Source organism: Agrilus planipennis, unplaced genomic scaffold, assembly GCF_000699045.2.
Source record: "Agrilus planipennis isolate EAB-ADULT unplaced genomic scaffold, Apla_2.0 scaffold37, whole genome shotgun sequence".
Classification (NCBI taxonomy): Eukaryota; Metazoa; Arthropoda; class Insecta; order Coleoptera; family Buprestidae; genus Agrilus; species Agrilus planipennis.
The window spans coordinates 322,891-342,868 of NW_020438995.1; the positions used below are offsets into that span (position 1 = coordinate 322,891).

General features: G+C 36.0%; 1 protein-coding gene and 1 long non-coding RNA gene across 3 annotated transcripts in view; one reads left to right on the forward strand and one right to left on the reverse strand.

Annotated features, from left to right (window-relative positions):
* Positions 1–3,324, reverse strand: part of LOC108745099 (small subunit processome component 20 homolog) — a 33,154-nt gene extending 29,830 nt beyond the window's left edge. For both annotated transcript variants that reach the window (XR_003231358.1, XM_025975734.1), the window contains exons 1-5: positions 3,095–3,324; positions 2,749–3,035; positions 2,352–2,685; positions 1,107–2,297; positions 476–1,053 (exon numbers count right to left, since the gene is read on the reverse strand). Coding sequence is in view for 1 of the 2 variants with exons in the window: in XM_025975734.1 (XP_025831519.1) it covers positions 476–1,053; positions 1,107–2,297; positions 2,352–2,685; positions 2,749–3,035; positions 3,095–3,139 (2,435 nt within the window). In the remaining variant the exon portion in view is untranslated. The remainder of the gene's footprint in view (positions 1–475; positions 1,054–1,106; positions 2,298–2,351; positions 2,686–2,748; positions 3,036–3,094) is intronic.
* A 1,662-nt stretch (positions 3,325–4,986) lies between these two features.
* Positions 4,987–19,309, forward strand: LOC112904788. The gene is made up of 3 exons (XR_003231360.1): positions 4,987–5,220; positions 5,576–5,736; positions 19,105–19,309. It is a non-coding gene; the product is annotated as an uncharacterized LOC112904788 (long non-coding RNA).
* Positions 19,310–19,978: the final 669 nt, after the last annotated feature.

Sequence of the window (19,978 nt, forward strand, 5' to 3'; positions counted from 1 at the left end):
GAAAATAGCTAAATTTTTAACTAGAAAAACTAAGTGATTTACGGACATGAATTCATCATTGAAACTGTATTGTTAATACCTTTTTAAAATCAAAAATGTTATATGCACCGTTATACATAGAGTAAGTGCCACGCGTGTGAAGGGAGCAGCATCCTAGTTTGTTAGGCCGTATAAAGTGCAGGGGAGAATGAATTCTTCGTAACTTAAACAAATGCTCGTCACGCGATAAAATTTCGTTTATATAAGAATATTTAAAGAGTACAATAGGTACATGTAACAGTTATAGTTTGCCAGGCGTGTTGTTTCTTTTTATTCACAAGATATATATTATGCCTATTGGTACTAGTATTATTATTCATTAACTTTTATTTGTTAAAATACTTACCATTAATGAATTGTTTAATTCAAAAAACTCCAGAGGTTAAAAAAAGCTTATATAATTATAAAATAAAACAAAAATGTTAAAATTACTCACTTTATAAATGACAAAAGTAATTCTGAAGTATCTCTAGTTTTCGCCTCTGCGATTTCTGGAAAGATAGCCATAGTTTTCCATAACAGTATTCGATAATTGCAGTAATCTATTTTTTCTTCCCGTACGTTCATATTCAGCAATGTACTGTTGACATATTCATCCAAAAACTTGATTTTCGCTACTGACGAGCTGTTCACATCTTGATTCACCAACTTTAGTTGAGTTCCAAAAACTGTCCAGAATTCGCTTATTTCCATAGCATTGATGGCATAAGTTGAAATTATCTTGGAAACTGGATTCCACAAAAGTTGAAAATTCACATACAGCAACCCACAAAGGTACTTTAAAGGTACCAATTTAAAGGGTGTTAATTTACACATTTGCATTTGCGTACTTTGAAATGACAGCTTTTCAATAAGTTGCAACTGACCATTAACTGTATGAATTTGAAACTCAGTTGATTCAATTTGAAAACAAATGCTAAATAAATTCCAAACTTCCTTAGAATCGGTGCCGATTTCAATGAAATAGGGAAGATTTTCAAACAATGAATAAATATGTGTAATCAAAAGTCGTACCTAGAAATTTAATATTACAGATTAACCACAGAATTTGAATTAATTTTACTTACATCATGAAAAGGTGAAGTAAAATTATCCTCTAAATGTTCGTTAATTTTCAACAACATTTGAAAGCTTAAACACATTTTATCTTCTTTCAGTTTACTTAAGTAAAGACTTAAAATTTGTAAACTTTCGATTAAATGTACATCACTACAAAATGGTAATAATGTTTCCACTATTTTGTCACAGTTTAGCATATAATGAACATTAAGATGAACCATACATTGTACAGTACACATTAATAAAAATAGATACTCCTTTTTATTTTCTGAGGTCATTTCTTTTTGTTTTGAATGCAGCAATTCTAAAAGTAATTCGCTGTTCTCCACCAACTTTTTTTCAATTTCACTGGACTTCAAGTTTATATGAGGTAAACAAATTACAGCAGATAAATAATTATTTACCTCATTTTCCATGTCATTTAATTTGTGCAACATATTCTTTAAAAAAAACGACTTGTCTTGTTGACAAGACAAACTAATTGGATATCTTTTCCATGCATCCAATAAAATGCCGTTATTGCAAAAGGGAGATTTCTTTAAAATGATTTTAGTCAATGTATTTAGACTATCTGTTTCCAATTCAGTTGCATTAACACAAAATCTTACAAAGTTAGGAAAAATAAGCAAATCAAATCCTGAATAATCAATTAAACTATCAACAAAACACAAATATGCACTCCTCAGATTTAATGACTGAACATTTGCAATTATTTGGCTTGTCTGTTCTTGAGATAAATCTATATTTCGTGCTACAAGAACCGTAGAACACAACTGCACAACTGTTCGTAAGAGAGACTCATTTGATTTTGAGATATTAAAAAGCTTCACAAGTTGATTAACAATTTTTTGTGAATTTTTCAAAAAAATTCCATTCTTAAATTTAATTGCTTGATGAATAATCCTTAAAAGATTTTCGCAGGCAAAACCTATTAGCTGAGAATCAGAAGATAAATTGTTGTAAAATTCATTTAAAACAGTAATGCTTGTATTCCAAAACAGATCTGCTTTTTCTGGAAGTATATGTTGCAGTATATTTGCAACAATATGCTCTACAATTTCAAAAAGCACTATTTGTGAATATTTGTTATTAGCTAACGAGCGAAACATAAATGGTAACCATAATTCTGCACAACTATGAAAATAACCCGAGCTACCATGAATAATTTCAAATAGTAGCTTACTGCATCCAATTATTGCCTAAAATATTAAAATAGTATCAAGAGAACAAGGAAGAATAAAAAATTCACTTACATCTTTTCTTGAATGAACTGTTTCTAGAATTAGTTCTAAAAACGCTTCAAGGTCCCCAACTTTGCGTGCTACAAATGAGAAACTCTCAGATGCAAAGTCAACAATATAGTCTGGTTTGTCATCGGAAAGTAGAGGTAAAACACTATTTAGCACAATAGTTATATCTCTTGATAAAAATTTCCACAAAAATTTGAATATGTATGCTAAACATGTAAATACCCATTCTACCCCTTCTGCATCTTTTAAATATAGAAGATCAATCAGAGTTTTTAAGAATCTAAGAAAATATGGGTAGAACTCATTTCTTAAATCTTCAACTAAAGCTGATGTTAATCTAAAATAAACAAAGAAGTAACAGATTCGTATCTTCACTCAAATTTATTAAAATTATATTCACTCTAAAAGTGGTTGCAGAAACATAGGATTCTTCATATCCAAATACTTTAATAATACTTCGATCACATTCTCCTTATTGTGGATTAACTGTGGAAGGGTGATCAAAAATTGTGCATTTACATCTTTCTTAAACTGGGAAAAGCCTTCACTCAAATTAAGAACACTCCATTTCTGTAGAGTTTCATAAAATCGGCACTGAAGTTCGTCAACTTGCAATTCATTTTCGTGCCCAACTTTATGGAAAACGTAGATATCTAGATTTGATATTCTTTCAGAAAATGGTTGAAACTGCAAAATTAAAATTGGAACAGTTTAACTAGTAAGTACTTATTAAAACTTAGAAATACCTTAAATAAGTTACTCTCCTTGTGTCGTGATGATTTGTTTTTCATTTTGCAGACAAATTTATTAATATGTTATTACTGCTGATACAAGTCAAGCTTTTCTGTTTCAAAATATTCAGAGCTTTTAATAACACATTTAGACTTCACATTATTTAAAGACACTAATAAGTATATTTTTTAATATTTACGTACGCACGTGGCTCTAACCAACTAATGATAGGTTGCTAGGATTAAGCGGAATAGATCTTTTTGAACTACTCCATAGATTAAAGAAATATATACCGTCATACATCGAAATCTCGATTTTTCATTTTGAACTATCAGCGTCATCTCTGAATAGTTGTCTGGAAAGGCGCGAAATTTAAACAGGTTCAAGTTTTGTTTCTAATTTTTAAGCTTTTTAGTGATGAAGTTAGAATTTAAAATGCAAAAACCCATTTTCAACAAAAATATGGTTTGTTTCTGATTGAAAATGGTTAGTTACATTTCAAAGTATAACTTTACCAAAATAATGACTATTTATTATTATTATTATTGATGACTGTGAGACAGGATGCAAAAATGCTCAGGGATACCGAGTCGTCAGACCATTGTATCCCCATCACCCCGTTTCTCACTCAGGTGTCCATAGACCAGCTGCCCTGCCAAAACACAGCAGCTTCTCCAGGTTCCTGCATAGCTCCTTAAAAAGTTCTCTATCTATTAATCTAGCCCCCAGACATTTCTGTCGTTTCTCCATTAATGCTGGGCATTCGTAGATTACGTGTCTCGGGGTTTCTTCCTCGCTTTCGCACCATCTACATAGGTAACTTCTTCCCTGTGTTTTGTGGGTGTAGCACCTAAGCTCGCTGTGCCCAGTAAACAATCCTAGGATAAGACGCGCCTCGTTCCTCTTCATGTTCCTTAGCTCCATGTTCCAGCTATTTTATGTATTTCCCGAGCAGCTCCTTGGACCATCTAGTCCCAGAGTTGCTGCCCAGGTGTTCCATTTTTGTTTTCCCATGATTCTACTAATAGCGTTGTTTCCTTCTTGGTATGGTATTCCTACCTCCTCGTCCGGTTGTTCTTCCATATCTGCTCCCTGCTTTGCATGTTTGTCAGCGTTTTCGTTACCCTTGTATCCCGAGTGACCAGGTATCCAGGTAATACTTACTCTATTCCTCGTTCCTAGTTCATTTAAGGTATCTTTCACCCTTTGAACCAGCTTAGAGGTAGTACTGGCTTCTCCAGTGCCATTATAGAGGCTTGATTATCAGTGCAGATTTGTAAATCTCTGCCTTCGACTCTATCCTCTATAAGCTTTACACACACCGCAATTTCTGCCTGAAATACCGTGTTATACTCTATTAGGTTACGGGACAGCCCCTTCTTGTTGTGAGGAGCTTGTATCCCGTATCCTGCTCCTTTGACTGTTTTGGATCCATCTGTCAACCAGATTTCTCCGTGTCCCAGTGCCTTGTTATCCTTCCACTCCTCCCTGTTTGGTATCCTTGTTATAAAGTTTCCCCCAAACTGGATTCGCCTGTTCATCCTATCTTGCGGTACCGCAAGTATGTTTCTTGGTATGAGGTTCAGGAGTTCACCCATACAGCACGCAATATCCTATGGATGTACGATTATGTCCCTATTGCGTCCATCATGTCCAATCTCCTTAAGGGATTAGTTGAGGACATACTATGTATATCCTCATTGGACATATGTACTGGTGTCTTTATAGGACATACATCGGATATCCAGTGGATATCAGCAGATATTATTATAAAATACATATTAAAATGTGGGCACATATGTACCTATGTATTCTATGTATGTTTTATAATGTGGCGTTAGTATCACTGACGTCATTACATTAAAATTGTTTTATAAAACGGCGCCAAAGAATTTGCTTTTGCCCTTGCAAATCGTAACAGCGGTAACGTTATAACATGGGTTGTAATAGTCTGTAATAGGCCAAAGTCCATTACTGTCGATTAATAATAATTTAGGTTAGTGAATAGCGTTGTCTGGTAACCGCCTGATTGTGGGATTTCCCAAGGTGTTTGTATTAATCGTATTAAACGTAAACGTCTTGTCTATATCTTGTTCGTAAGTAAAATGAATTTTTATTCAGTAAATCGATACAAAATCAGGTAAGTGATAATAATAACGTACTTAACAATATTTTTTCGTGATGGTTAAATTAAAATTGCCGAGACAGCGATACAGGGTCGCTAAAAAACATCTGAAATTTCTTTATTAATAGCATCTATATAATACCAAAAAAAATATATCTTTAGTCAGAAATACGCAGATAATAATAATTGCACTACGAATAAATTAAATCTACAATTCCAGTTGCCTGTTACATCTCGTTTTCCAGAAAATATTATCTCTAAAAATGAATCTGTAATAAATATATTTCTTAATCACGAAAATTTATTATTATTATCGATAAATTTGCTTAATTAGTTTTGTGTAGAAATACTTGCAGTTAATATTTTTTAGGCACAAGAAGTTGTAAGAATTGGCGGACGTACTCCCTACGAAATTTGTAAAGAGGGTGTTTACAAAAATTTTGTCGGACGATATTTTAGTAAGATATAACTGGTTAGATGCCAAAAAGAAGGAAGTATTTTGTCATCTCCATCTATCTAGACTGATAATAAGTAGGTTACTAATTAATAAAATAGGATTATAAGTTTTCATTAGGTAAGTAAATTTAGATAGGTATGATTAATCATAAGTTACATACTAATATTTTTTTAAAAACTATTAATATGTTTCTTTTCTATTCCACAGATGCTGCTGGATTAAATCAGGCAACATCTAGTTGTTCAAGCAAGGATCTAGAAGAAGCGATTAAAAATTATTTACGAAGAGCAAAAGAACGATTAATCACAAAAAATAAAGGAAATTCCTTATTGTAATGCCTTGTATTTATTCATAATGTTCAAATAAGATATTGTTTTGTTTGTATGCAATAAAGTTAGGTTGAGATTTATATGCGTTTGTATAAAGAGACAGCCTATTCCATCAAAAAATATGATAACAAATATATATATACATTATATACAATACATATATATCATTCCTAAAATGTCCTATAAATGTCCCGTTCGTATGTTTTTCAAACGTCCTTTGTGGATGTTTTATGAATATACGAAACTGTGACATTCGTCTATCCATACGACATCCTGAAGACGTCCGCCGAACATGAAACGGATCTGTATAAGATATCCTTAAAATCCCAGATGGATGTTCTTTTAACATCCTATGGATAAACATGTGCTGTATGGGTATGCTGTTCTTACGGCTTGTTCCCTGATCTCCAGGTCCAGTCCTTTCATATCCCCAGCATAATCCTGACCGCAGCTATAGGCGTGCTTCTTTTTAGCCCGAAAGACCCTCTCAGGACAACTGCCTGTATGTGATCCTGGATCGCCTTTGAGGTCTTTTTTTCGGTTACTTTCCACCATATCGTTGCAGCATAGGTCAGTTTTGGCCTCAGTATAGCCTCATATATCCATAGAGTCTTTTTGGGGTTCAAGCCCCCAGCCAGTTCCAATTTCTTATCTATATGTACACCTAGATACTTAACTCCTGCATACGGTATCTTTTGCCCACAGAAGATTATTTCCTTTATCTCTTTCCTTTTGCACTTCCTCGTGAAACAGACAATCTCTGTTTTATCTGGATTAACAGCCAGAGATTTTTCCTGACACCACATTCTAATTTTCGATAGAGCTCCCTGCATGATGTCCGTTAGTACCTCCTCAAACTTGCCCTTCACCAGCAAATACAAGTCATTGGCATACCCTACGGTTCGTATTCTATCTCTCCCTAACAGCCATATAAGGTCGTCAACTACCAGATTTCACAGGAGCGGTGATAAAACTCCCCCATGAGGACATCCTTCGTTGATCTTCTCCTTCACTGTTTTACCTTTTCATTCGCTGTATACTGTCCTGTCGATTAGCATCCCCCTGATCCATCTCTTGATGGGCCATGGGGTATTTCCACTGGACAGAGCTGCATCAATGGAATCCCTAGAGGTGTTACTAAACGCTCCCTCTATGTCCACGAAAGCCCCTATTGTGATTTCTTTTGTCTCCATCGCTTGTTCGATGTAGTCCACTACAGAATGTAGTACTGTCTCTGTGGATTTTCCCACAGTATATGCATGTTGTTCACAGTGAAGAGGACGCCTACTCAGCACTTCTTGCCTTATGTATATGTCCACCAGTCTTTCCAGTGCCTTTAGCAGGAATGACGTCAGACTAATTGGTCTAAAGCTCTTCACTGTGGAGTACTCATTCCTTCCAGGTTTTGGAATGAATGAAACCCTTGTCTTCCTCCAGATTACTGATGTATATCATGTGGCTATACAACCTCTAAAGATCCCCGTTAGCAGTCCTTTCGCAACCTTCCTGTAGCATCTTCAGTGCTTTATACAGTTCAAACGTACGTTTGAAATAATGACTAGAAAACATCAAAAATTAACAAAAAAACGCTTTTATTGAATGAATATGTACAAATTATTATAATTACTAATTAAAATATTGAAAGAAACATTTTGAAGTGTTGTCACGTTGTTGGTGTTATTCAACAAGAGACTTTTGATGAGTTTTGTAGACAACAGGAAAAATGAAACAATTGAAAAACAGAAAGAATTTTGAAGTGGAAGCAGTATTGTTCATTGTATAGACTTAGGAAAACATAGAAAAACTGTTGTCCAGGAAAAGAGTATCAGGAAAGCGTTTGGTGAGTATTGTAGACCACATGAAATACGTAACAATTAAAAAACAAAAAGAATTTTCAACTGAAAATATTGTTATACCCCAAACCAAACTCAGGAAAAAGTTTTAAAAATTTTGCAGAAATGAAAAATGAAACAATTAAAAAGCAACAAAAATTTTGAAGTAGAAGCAATGTTTTCTACAAGCTTAGGAAAAAAGACTCAAGAAAACGTTTGGTAGGTTTTATAGACAGCAGGAGATATGGAACAATTGGAAAACAAAAGTAATTTTAGAGTAGAAGGGTTGTCAATCACAACAGGCTGACGAAAACGTATGGTGGGTTTTGCAGACAACAGGAAATATGGAACAACTGAAAAACAAAGGATTTTTAAGTGAAAGTACTGCTGTTCACCACACAGACTTAAGAAAACAGGGAAAAACTGTTCTCCATCAAAAGAAGGTCAGGAAAACGTTTGTGGGTTTTTTAGACAACAGAAGATATGAAACAATTAGAAAACAAAAAGAAATTTGAACTGAAAGTAGTGTTATTCACCACAACAGGCTCAGAAAAATATTTGGTGGGTTTTCCACACAGTATGAAATATATAAAAATTGAAACACAAAAAGAATTTTGAAGTGGAAGCATTATTGTCTACCAAGCAAGCTTAGAAAGAAAGTGGAAAAACTGTTGTGTATCAAAAGAGGCTCAGGAAAACTTTTAGTGGATTTTGCAGACAACAGGTTAAGAAGTGGCATTTCATATTGAAACATTATTACCATTTACAGTACAACTTCAATACATTTTCTTCTTGTCGAGCATTATGGTTTTTAATTAAAGCGAAGACATCCTGGCGAAATATTAATTTTGTTCAAATTAATTCTTTAATTCAGATTACACTGCAATAAACTGCGCTAAATGCGAATATTGATAAATATTTCGCAGTTGCGAGAGGGTCGCTTGGCGCAGGAGAGATCGTTTATCATTAAAACACCTGTTTTCCCTTTTACATTATATATTCAGTACTATATATTATATATTTAGCACAATTACCGTTAACTTAATTTATGCTAAAAGACAACAAACCACTAACAATAAGTATAAACAATTACCAAATTATTAGGTAGAAGACAAGAGTCACTGCGGGAGATTAAGTTTACTAGTCATACCTTTATTTTTCCTTGACTTCCAGGAGGAAACTATCCGCTGCATGGGGATCCGGATTGTTTGTTCTCTGATGATATTGGAACTTCTGCAAGGCTATAAGGTGATCGTAGAGGAAGATCGAGTCCCGCCGAGTTACTCCAATACTACTATGAGAGCCAGAATAGACGACGACAACGGTGAATTGACACAGAAAACATTATTGTTGATACGTATTCTCGTAAGAATAAAAGATCTGAAAATGCACAGAGTTGAAAGTATTTAAATCAGTGACTGGCAAGAAGAACCTGAGACGAAATCGACATCACTTCCTGCAACTTTAACAGGACTAGTGAAACGGTCAAATCACCAGGTCAACAAGCATCAATTCAAACAATTGGAAGAACTTCTTGGCCGTTTTCAACACGTCTTCGCCTTGTCAGATCAAGACTTTGGTTGGACCAACTTAACATACCACCGCATCAACAGTGGAACATCGAGGCCCATCAAATGACCGCCTAGAAAAGTTCCTTCGGCGAAGCAAAAGTCAATAACTTTAAAAAGACATGCATAAGTAAGGGGTAGTAGAACCATCTCAAAGTTCTTAGGCTTCCCCTATAGTGCTGATACGCAAGAAGGATGGTTCCACGGGATTTTGTATGGACTATAGGAAGCTGAATGATGTAACGCTGAAGGACGCTACCCATTACTCCGAATCGACGTTACACTAAACAGTCTAACTAGAACTAAATGGTTCTCTACTCCGATTTGAAAAGTGGATACTAGCAAGGGGATATACATTCACACTATAAGGAGAAGACTGGCATTTTACAACTGGAAATGGTCTACGGCAGTATAAGGAGAAGACTACTAACCAAAGACTCATTGGCCCTGTATTAAAAGGATTAAATTGGAAAATCTGTTTGGTTTACCTTGATGACATCATCATACTAGGAAGAACTGTTGATGATCGCCTCCGAAACACAACTGAAGTCTTCAAAAAATTGTCAGCCGCAGAACTGAAGATAAGCTCCAAGAAATGCATCCTGTTTAGAATAGAAGTGAAATACATACACCAGAAGGAATTATGACTGACCTTAACAAAATGGATCTCGTAATGATGTGGGACTTGTTGGTGTGTTATCCCAAGTACAAGGCGGAAAGAGAAATGTATTTTCGGGTACTTTACTAAAACACTCTCGAAACAAGAACGAAATTATTATGTCACTGGTCGAGAACTACTGGCTGTGGTCAAAATCCTCGAACATTTCCACAAATACAAGTATAAACAGAAGTTACTCTTACTCACGCCACCCTGAAGTGGCTACTGCAATTCAAGACGCCAGAAGAACAAATTGCACGATAGTTACAACGACTTAAGAAAAACGAATTCGACATCGAGTGTCGCCCAGGTAAACAACACTGCAAATATTGTTCATCTACAGAAAAGGAGGAATTGGCATCGATCTGTTTTAATTTAACCACTGTTCAGCCTGAGGGATCCTAGGCAGATAAGGGATTAATCGAAGGCCAGAGGAAAGAGTGGAGGTACGTGTCCAACCAGTCTTAGGACTGACGACCTTATGAGGACGATGATGATGAGAGGAAAGACAAAGATATTGGGCCAATAATGAGATGGAAAGAAGCTGGAACTTCAAGACCAAGTAGATGTCAGTCAAATATGCCAGGCAACAAAAAGTTATTGGGCCCACTGGACTTCCTTTACCTCGGCTCACGACGTTTCGAAGAGAATGTGGGAGAGTCTTGAAGGAACCAAAAACAAACTACAAGAAAAGAATTTCAGAAGTGTAATAAGCATTCTATGGCGAAGCACATTTCAACGTCACGAAGACTCTACGGAAGGTAAGCGAGCGATTTTATTGGCTACGAAGCAGAAGCAATGAGGAAGAGTGGTGCAGGAAATGTCCGACATGCGCCGGCAGTGAGGGACCAAAGACAATAAGTCGTAGCAATACATTGGAAGCGTCATTTGAGAGAATTGATAACGATACGGAGTTATGGACTGTTGCTGAGAAGTTTGTTAATGATTGGATTAGTCGATATGAAGTGCCAATGGAATTGCATTCCGATCAAAGCAAGAACTTCGAATCGGCTTTGTTCAAGAACATTCCTGAACTAATGGAAATTACTAAAACGCGTACCACGTCATTACATTCGCTGCCCGATGGAATGGTTAAATGATTTGACGCTTCTCTAGAGATCATTCTAGACGGCATATGCTGGAACATTCTAGAACTTTACCAGATGTATAAATAGTTGTAGCGATATCGAGTAGTCAGTACGAGTTCGAGTTACGTGGTAATACAAGACGAAAAAATGACAAAGTGTTCATATAGTGTTGTATTGATAAGTAATTAATAATAAAAGTGTTAATTAGACAACAAGTAGTTAAATAAAAATAGTAATAGCGCGAGAAGGTGTTTAAATACTTGACAATAGATTTCTCCTCTTGTACTACTGAAAGTTTATTTTTGGGACAATTGTTAAATGAAATACTAAAAATAAATATTTACCCTATCACAATTTTCAAGGATAATCAATCATGCATCAAAATGGCTACGACTCTAGAGATGGAAAGAAAAAAGTATGATAGACTGATAACGACAAAAACTATTTATTAACACTAATTATTTATTAAAGAACTTAAAAACAGTATTAAATTATTACTAAACTTAGGTTATAAACTGTTCTGTTTAATTACACTACTGTTGATATGTCACTATTCACTGCGCTATATATTTCACTTCTATCACTTTCAATTTATTTCTGGATTCACTTCTGCAACGGTCAATTTATTATTATAAATTAACATGAATGGCCAAACGTAACGGGCGGATACCAGTTTGGTAGATGCATTGGCCCCTGGGTGCGACAAACTATGAATTTTGTCGAACACTGCTCAACGGAATTGGTAGGGAATGAAGGGGCGCGCCGTGGAGGTCGAAACGTCACAGACCAGTGTGATGTGCGTACCAGGAATTTTGATGAGCTTGAGCTGCAGGTTAGAAGTCTTGTTTTTCTCCAACGCTGCTAGCTTCTTGTCAGTACGTTGTGCTGCGGCTAGTTCCTCCATTTTACGGCGTCGTAAATAGCCAGGAGTTCCCTGTCGTACGCGGCGCACTTCTTTTCTGCTGACTTAAACTTTCTGGAGAAGAAGGATAACGGCTGCCAAGATCCGTTTACGAACTGTTGCAGTACCGCTCCTATTGCGAAATTCGACGCATCACAGAAAATCGCCAGTGGCGCATCGGATACCGGATGTGCTAGGAGTGCGGCGGTTGCCAAACCATCCTTGGTAGCATCGAAGCAGTGTTCACAACCTGAAGCGAGGCAATTATCGTACCAGTAGCGTAGAATTATCGTACATGGAGCAAAATTATCATACGTTTCAAAATAATTACTATAATTAATAAATTACTCGTATTAATCGTGATATCAAAATTTCTGCGTATGCTTCGTAACTAATTTGTACTTATAAACTATTTAAAATCTTTTTTAACTATATTTTTTACATTTGAGACAGACCTGAACTACCCCACCCTTTAAATTAAAAATCAATAATAGATAGAAAAATACTTAAATATAACAAGATATAGGGGGTGGAGGTATGTTAGTGGGGTGCTTTTGACCTTAGGCTATGGTTAGTGACTACATGACTACAATCATAAAATTGTGGATGGGAAGACCATCGACCCATCTGGTAACCAACACGAAGCGATGTTACCTGCCGAGGAAAAACCTACATACTAGCATGATAACGTTCTTTTGTTGCAGGTACGTTTTTCTAAATTTAATACTGCGAATAACAAAAATGTTTATAGCGCTGTGAGCAAAAAGAAAAAAAATGTTCGCGAATAAAAAAAAGTCTTCGTGATATTGTCTGAGAGGGTAAGAATAAAATAAATTTTGAATGCATGAAAATTATCGTACAATCTGCGTACGATAATAATATGATATCGTACATCGTACGTAGACATAAAATTATCGTATGTGTTCGATAATTATCGTACGGTTCCGAACACTGCATCGAACGCGGTTTTCACTTCTGGTGTCCATGCCAGCGGTGTCTTGCCCTTGACGTCGCCTTTCAGAAGCTCGTTGATTCAGATCTTCATGTTGGGCGCTAGTCTTCTATCGTCAATCTAGCTCTCGGGGTGTGTGTGTGAGCATGAGTTCGGATACGTCGTGCAGTAAAAGAAAAGAAAGTATGCAGGTGTCGTTATATACGTATATATTTACAGTATTTACATATATTTAGAGAGAAAAGAACACGATATATGCATAAAAGAGAGAAAGAACACAATATATGCACAAAGGGGAACAGTAAAACAAGAACCCATTCGAAATTCATCCCTGCCTGGGCATTCCCGAAAGGAAAAGGAAAAGGTTATGCACACAAGGAAAACACTTTCGCCGTTGGAATGTTGGCACTACCCGGGCACGATATACGTCCGTCATTCCGAGCTCCCGACAAACAGTGTGCGATCGGCCGGCGCTCAAGGGCCCTGAAGAGTTCTACTGGGTCCGTACCACGGTCGGGTTTGTCGACCGGAGTGGCGGGGGGACTCGGCTCGGAGCAGACCGGCACGCGATAAGTAACGGCGGCCAGCCGTACCTTGCGTCCGGCACGCTTTCCTCGGTTCATTTGGATTGAAGGGTTTAAGTGGACACTTGATGTTTGATTCTGCTTGCAATTTGAAACTGGGAGACCTAATGCGGCTGCTGAGTGCTATTGGGGTTGGGAGAGCTCGATGCTGCTACTGAGCGCTGTCGTCTGCCTTCTGCAGGACCGGTAGCTTATTTTTTTTCGTTTCACAGGGTGAGTTTTTGGAAGGTGACTGAGTGGAGTAGTATGTGAGTGGTGTAGGTCGTGAGTGGAATAAGTCGGGTTGGGGTGGTTTGACGTCTGCGCTACCAGCCAGATAACTGTACAGTATTGTAGCGACCACGAGCGTGATTGTGTGCGATCGGGCATACGTATGTGTGAGCGGCTAATCGATTCGCCGACTAGTCGCGGGTGCTTTTTTTCATGTGCGCCGTATCTGTAAACGTGTGTGTCGTACCTGCGTTCCGGGAAAGCAATTAAACCGTTCAAAGGAAACGAGACTTCTCTGGACGGCTGGAGAATGTTTCCGAAAGGAGGCAAGGGAGTATAAAAAGGAAGAGACGATCGCCGAAGTAGANGTAGCAAGCGACTTTGTAATCAAAGAAACATTGGCATTTACCACGCTCCGCATCCGTGCAAATATTGCCGGGACAATTCCAACATGGTTTAAAACGAGCACATTTTTCCTCTCGCTTTCCCCATCGATCAACGCATCTTAGCTGTAACTAAATAGTAAACGAAATAGATTATTCGGCCGGCACCAGTGGTGTTGTGCTAATTTTTTTTTACCGGAACGCGTATATATAATTATATAGACAGGGCCTATCCTGGGTAGGCGGCCACTCTGTGCGGTCTCATGTCACAAATCTGACGACGACGGGGGGGGGGGGATTTCCCCTAATTTTCGCCCGTCGCCAGGATCGGCCCTGTTCACGGTTCGTTCCGGTTTTTGTTCCGGTTCGGGTTCGGTTCAAACCCTTGTTTATAATAATACGTATAAAAATTCGTCAAAAATTAGAAAAAAAATCAGCAATTCTTTTTAATTTTTTTTCAATACGTCAGCCAATTCTCGTTATCAGAAATCATCTTTAGTACAGGAACGACGTTCCCAAGCGTTCCGGCTCGACAACACCGCTGGCCGGCACTTGACGAAACTTTTTTTAACTTTAAAATAAAACAATTGGTATTGTTTGGATGGGGTTAGCTTTCTAAGGGCTCATATCAGGCAATATCCTGCTGCTAACTATTGCAGAATAAAGCAGCACCACCAAACCTAATTATATTTCGTTTACTTTCTGTAGCGATGTGACTTTCAGTTTGACCGACGCAAAGTAGAAAAGAACAGCATCAGGCCAGAAAAGGAAGGAGACAACTCTCGACCAAATTCTTAACCGGTGAGGAGCGTACAATCCGTACAGTACTGCACGGAAAAANAGTTGCGAGAGGGTCGCTTGGCGCAGGAGAGATCGTTTATCATTAAAACACCTGTTTTCCCTTTTACATTATATATTCAGTACTATATATTATATATTTAGCACAATTACCGTTAACTTAATTTATGCTAAAAGACAACAAACCACTAACAATAAGTATAAACAATTACCAAATTATTAGGTAGAAGACAAGAGTCACTGCGGGAGATTAAGTTTACTAGTCATACCTTTATTTTTCCTTGACTTCCAGGAGGAAACTATCCGCTGCATGGGGATCCGGATTGTTTGTTCTCTGATGATATAAGAAGGGATAAAAAATTGCGAAGAGCAAAAGAACAGTTAATCACCAAAAAGTAAACGAAATTCCTTATTGTAATATTATTACCTTGTATTTATCCATAACATGTTCAAATAAGTATTTTTTTATTTGTATGTAATAAAATTAGATAGAGATTCATATGCGTTTGTATAAAGATAGCCTATTCCATCAAAAAGTATGATAGCAAACAATACGATATATATGTGTCATTCCTAAGATGTCCTGTAAATATCCCGTCCGTATGTTTTTCAAATGTCCGTTGAGTATATTTTATGAATGTATGAAACTGTGACATTCGTCTATCCATACGACATCCTGAAGACGTCCGCCGAACATGAAACGAATCTGTATAAGATATCCTTAAAATCCCAGATGGATGTTTTTATAACATCCTATGGATAAACATGTGCTGTATGGGATCATTTCTTGTTGATCTTGGATAACCCATGAAGGTGTGTTGGTTTGTTATGACGTAGAGTTAGATTTGTTTTTATCCTATTATCGAAGTGTTCTGGTGTTTCTCTAAGATGTTGTATATCTTCCTCTCAATAGTAGTTGTTGACGTATGCAACCTTTTTGCTGTATTCCATGGGATTCATAATGACGGTTCCATTGTCTGCTGGTAGGATAATAACTGATTTGTCCCTTTTGAGATTCCGCACAGCTTCTTCTTGGTTGCAATTGTTTCCTTTTTTCTAGGGTTAGTCGTTCTTTCCATTGAGACTCGTCAGCTTCTGAATGTTACAAGTGAATGACCTCAATAGCAACGATAAAGTCCATTGTAGGTATCTGTTTAGGTGTTAACCCCGCAGCCTCAATGAGACGTTTTGTTAATTAACGTGACGTTACTAGCTATATTTGTGGGTTTAACCACTACCACTACCACTAGTCCACATTCAATTGATCAAGCTGGCAAGAATTTATGTTTGGAGTCCCCGGATCTCCCGCACTACCAGTTAACACCACTAGTGAGATGCTCGGAGCAATAATACCAACTTCTCCCAGTTGAGATTTCTGGCAATTCTCGCTATTGGTTAACCAACTGGGGTACCGTGGGACCGCTCTTTCAGTGCGTGCTAACTTTTGCTTACACTATCAATTTTGTTCACTAAACTCCACTTAGCTCAGCTAGCAGGCTTTACTACTACCACTAGGAGTCTAAGTACAGTTGGTTGAACAGGCAAGAATTCCTGTCTGTGCCCCCCCCCCCAGAACCTCCCGTAGCTAACATCACTGGTGAGATGTTCGGAGTAACAATACCGACTTCTCCAAGTTGAAACTTCTTGCTGATTAACTAGCCCTAGTAAGTGGGCTCATCAATCCCAAACCGCTATTTTCGCACAATATACAACGTGGAGCGGCCCCTGCGGGTTGTTTAGGTGTTATCGCAAACTTCAATCCTTTTCGAAGAATTGTTTCCTCACAGTCGTCAACGTGCATGTAGACAAGTTGATTATCATTTATCCTCCGGTGTTGCTTTTTGGTTGATCGAATGTTTCTTTAACTTGTCTAGTTTCTTTTGATCTTTAACTTTGTGCTTGTTTTTGGTCGCCTTACACTTGGACTGGATTTTTCTGAAAATAGGCTTGTAGTCTTTTTCCATCAGTTCCTTAATTTTCTACGTTTCTATCGACAGTATGATCTTACCAAACGAACAAGCACAGTTGATGATGCTCTTATAGCTCGTACTTTATATTATAAGCAACTGTTACTCCGATCTCTAGTTTTCTTGGGAATATCATAAACATAATAACATTTTGTTCTAACTTGTTTTCAGAAAATGGAGAAGAAAACAGCTTCAACGTCACATTCCCAATCGTTTAGTTCAACCAACCAGAAAAGAAAACAATTAAAGAAGACAAAAACTCTACCAATTATAAAACAAACAAAAACTAGTATGATTCGTATGGTAAAAGCAAATCCATTACTTCTTTTACACGACAAAAGTAAGGACGAAAAAAATAAATTGACAGGCATACAAGTACCAAAATCTTTTGATTTTCAAAGAACCGAAGAATTTTTTAAGGTCACGTATGGATTATTCCAAAAAATGATGCCAATGAAAAGTACATCTTTAACCAATTTAAAAGGAAAATCAAGTAGTGTTGCGTCAATAGACAAACTTCCTGAAAATCCAAACCCAGCCAATAATAAAAAAGAAGGAAAGAATGCCAAAATGTTAAAACCAAACAAGGAAATAGTGAAATATTACAAAAGTAATAATAATAACAACACGGACAATTCGAAAAATAAACGAAACTTAAAAGAAAATGTTAATAGTAAACAAATTCAAAAAGGATCAAAACCTTTTAGAAAAGAACACAAAAATACAATTAAGAAAACCACATCTCAAGATAAATGTTTACCCATTGACAAATTTGATACCAAATTCATGCTATTTTCTGTTACCGACATTCCTTTATCTTCAGACTGCTCAAACTTCTCTCCTATCCCTAAAGATACAAACATAAAAGCACCTGATAGAGCCAGATGTGTATTCTTTTCAACTCCAATGCTTCCAAAAAGACAGTGATTTTAGTGTGGTGATAAGGGTAGTGAATCTAAATTAAAAATTAATTGGAGAGTAAGTACAGTAAGCAATAAAAGTGACTCTTGAGTAGCAGGAAGAAGAGTATTTTAATAGTTTAGATTAGGAAGCTCAGGTTATATTAGTTGTAACGTACTGATAAAGTAAAAGTCATTTTGAAAGATAGTTTTTATTGACTCCATAATTGACAAAAATTTGGAGAAATGCCTATGCCTGAGATACCGGCACATAGCTTAAGAGACTTCTAGACAAAGATAATGTAACATTTCACTGTGGGTCATCATCATAGCTTGCTTACCTTTTGTTAATTAAAAAATGATTTAAAAAGTAATCAATCAATAAAACTATGGTGGTGACAAAAACAGTTAAATGGATAAAAGATGGCGTTCGGTTGAAAACTGTTAAAAAAAATAAATGAATAAAAATACAAATTTTATTAGAAAAGACTTAAAAGCATTCTTTGCTTGTTGAAGCACAAATGCCTTTTCAGGCTTTAATTTATCGTTATTTTCTTATGTAGAATTACTAATATTAAGTATAATAATTTATTAAACAAATCTGTAATTACTCACTGTCTTTTTTCTGAATATACATTCATATATCGATATACTTACAACAATACATTGTTTATTAATCTCTAATTAAAAAGAAGAGAATTAAGTGTAATAGTAAGAGTCTTACGTTGTCTCTTTTTACATTAGCATTAATGTGATTTCCTTTACTTACGTTGTTGCTAGATATTCCCACTATTTTTGACATTGTACAATTTCTTCATGAATAACGCTTTGTTGATTGATTCTCTTAAAAAATTACTCAAATTAATTAAAATTTATATTTATTTTAATAAAAATCAGTTCAGATCATTAATTAAACTGTACAAATCATTAAGAGTATCTTAAGAAATCGTCATGAAATATTAACCGATCTGTTTTATTTTGGGATTCTATGATCATCATTAAGTATAATCTTCGGATTTAAGATTTTAGTGTTTTCTTTATTTTCTATGTCAATTTGTTTTACAAACGTTTCAAATGATGTCGTCCACGTTCTTAAGCCATTCATTCAGTTTTCTTAATCGTACTAGAGGTTTTTCATCTATAGCCAGAGGAGTCGATAAAAATATACGATTAATAAGACTGTNTAAGTAAATTTAGATAGGTATGATTAATCATAAGTTACATACTAATATTTTTTTAAAAACTATTAATATGTTTCTTTTCTATTTCACAGATGCTGCTAGATTAAATCAAGCAACATCCAGTTGTTCAAGCAAGAATCTAGAAGAAGCGATAAAAAATTGCGAAGAGCAAAAGAACGGTTAATCACCAAAAGTAAACGAAATTCCTTATTGTAATATTAGTACCTTGTATTTATCCATAACATGTTCAAATAAGTATTTTTTTATTTGTATGTAATAAACTAAGATAGAGATTTATATGCGTTTGTATAAAGACAGCCTATTCCATCAAAAAGTAGGATAGCAAACAATACAATATATATGTATCTTTCCTAAAATGTCCTGTAAATATCCCGTCCGTATGTTTTTCAAATGTCCTTTGTGTATATTTTATGAATGTATGAAACTGTGACATTCGTCTATCCATACAACATCCTGAAGACGTCCGCCGAACATGAAACGGATCTGGTATAAGATATCCTTAAAATCTTAGATGGATGTTCTTTTAAAATCCTAAGGATAAAAATGTGCTGTATGGGTAATGTCGCCATCTTAGATTTCAAATACTACACGTTTGCAACAACATTTCATCCTTAAGGGTTGATTTTTAAAAATTGCCAAAACACGTATTTGCTTAATTACAACAATGAGCAACCTTCGAGTAAATCCGAGTACAAATACAATATACCCCATTGAAACGTACCAACCTCTGTTCATTTGATTAATAATATCAAACAGCATATGTAGTTAGTTTTAAGTAAATTCAATCACAAATGAAGTATGTCCCAAACAAAAATTGCAACACCCTTTTACCCATCCCCCTCTTTGGAGGTTGAATTTCTTTAAATGTCCAGATAGGTCTTTATTTAATATATATATTTATAGAAATTAAATGAGACCATTAAAACCAAGTTTCAAGTAAATCTG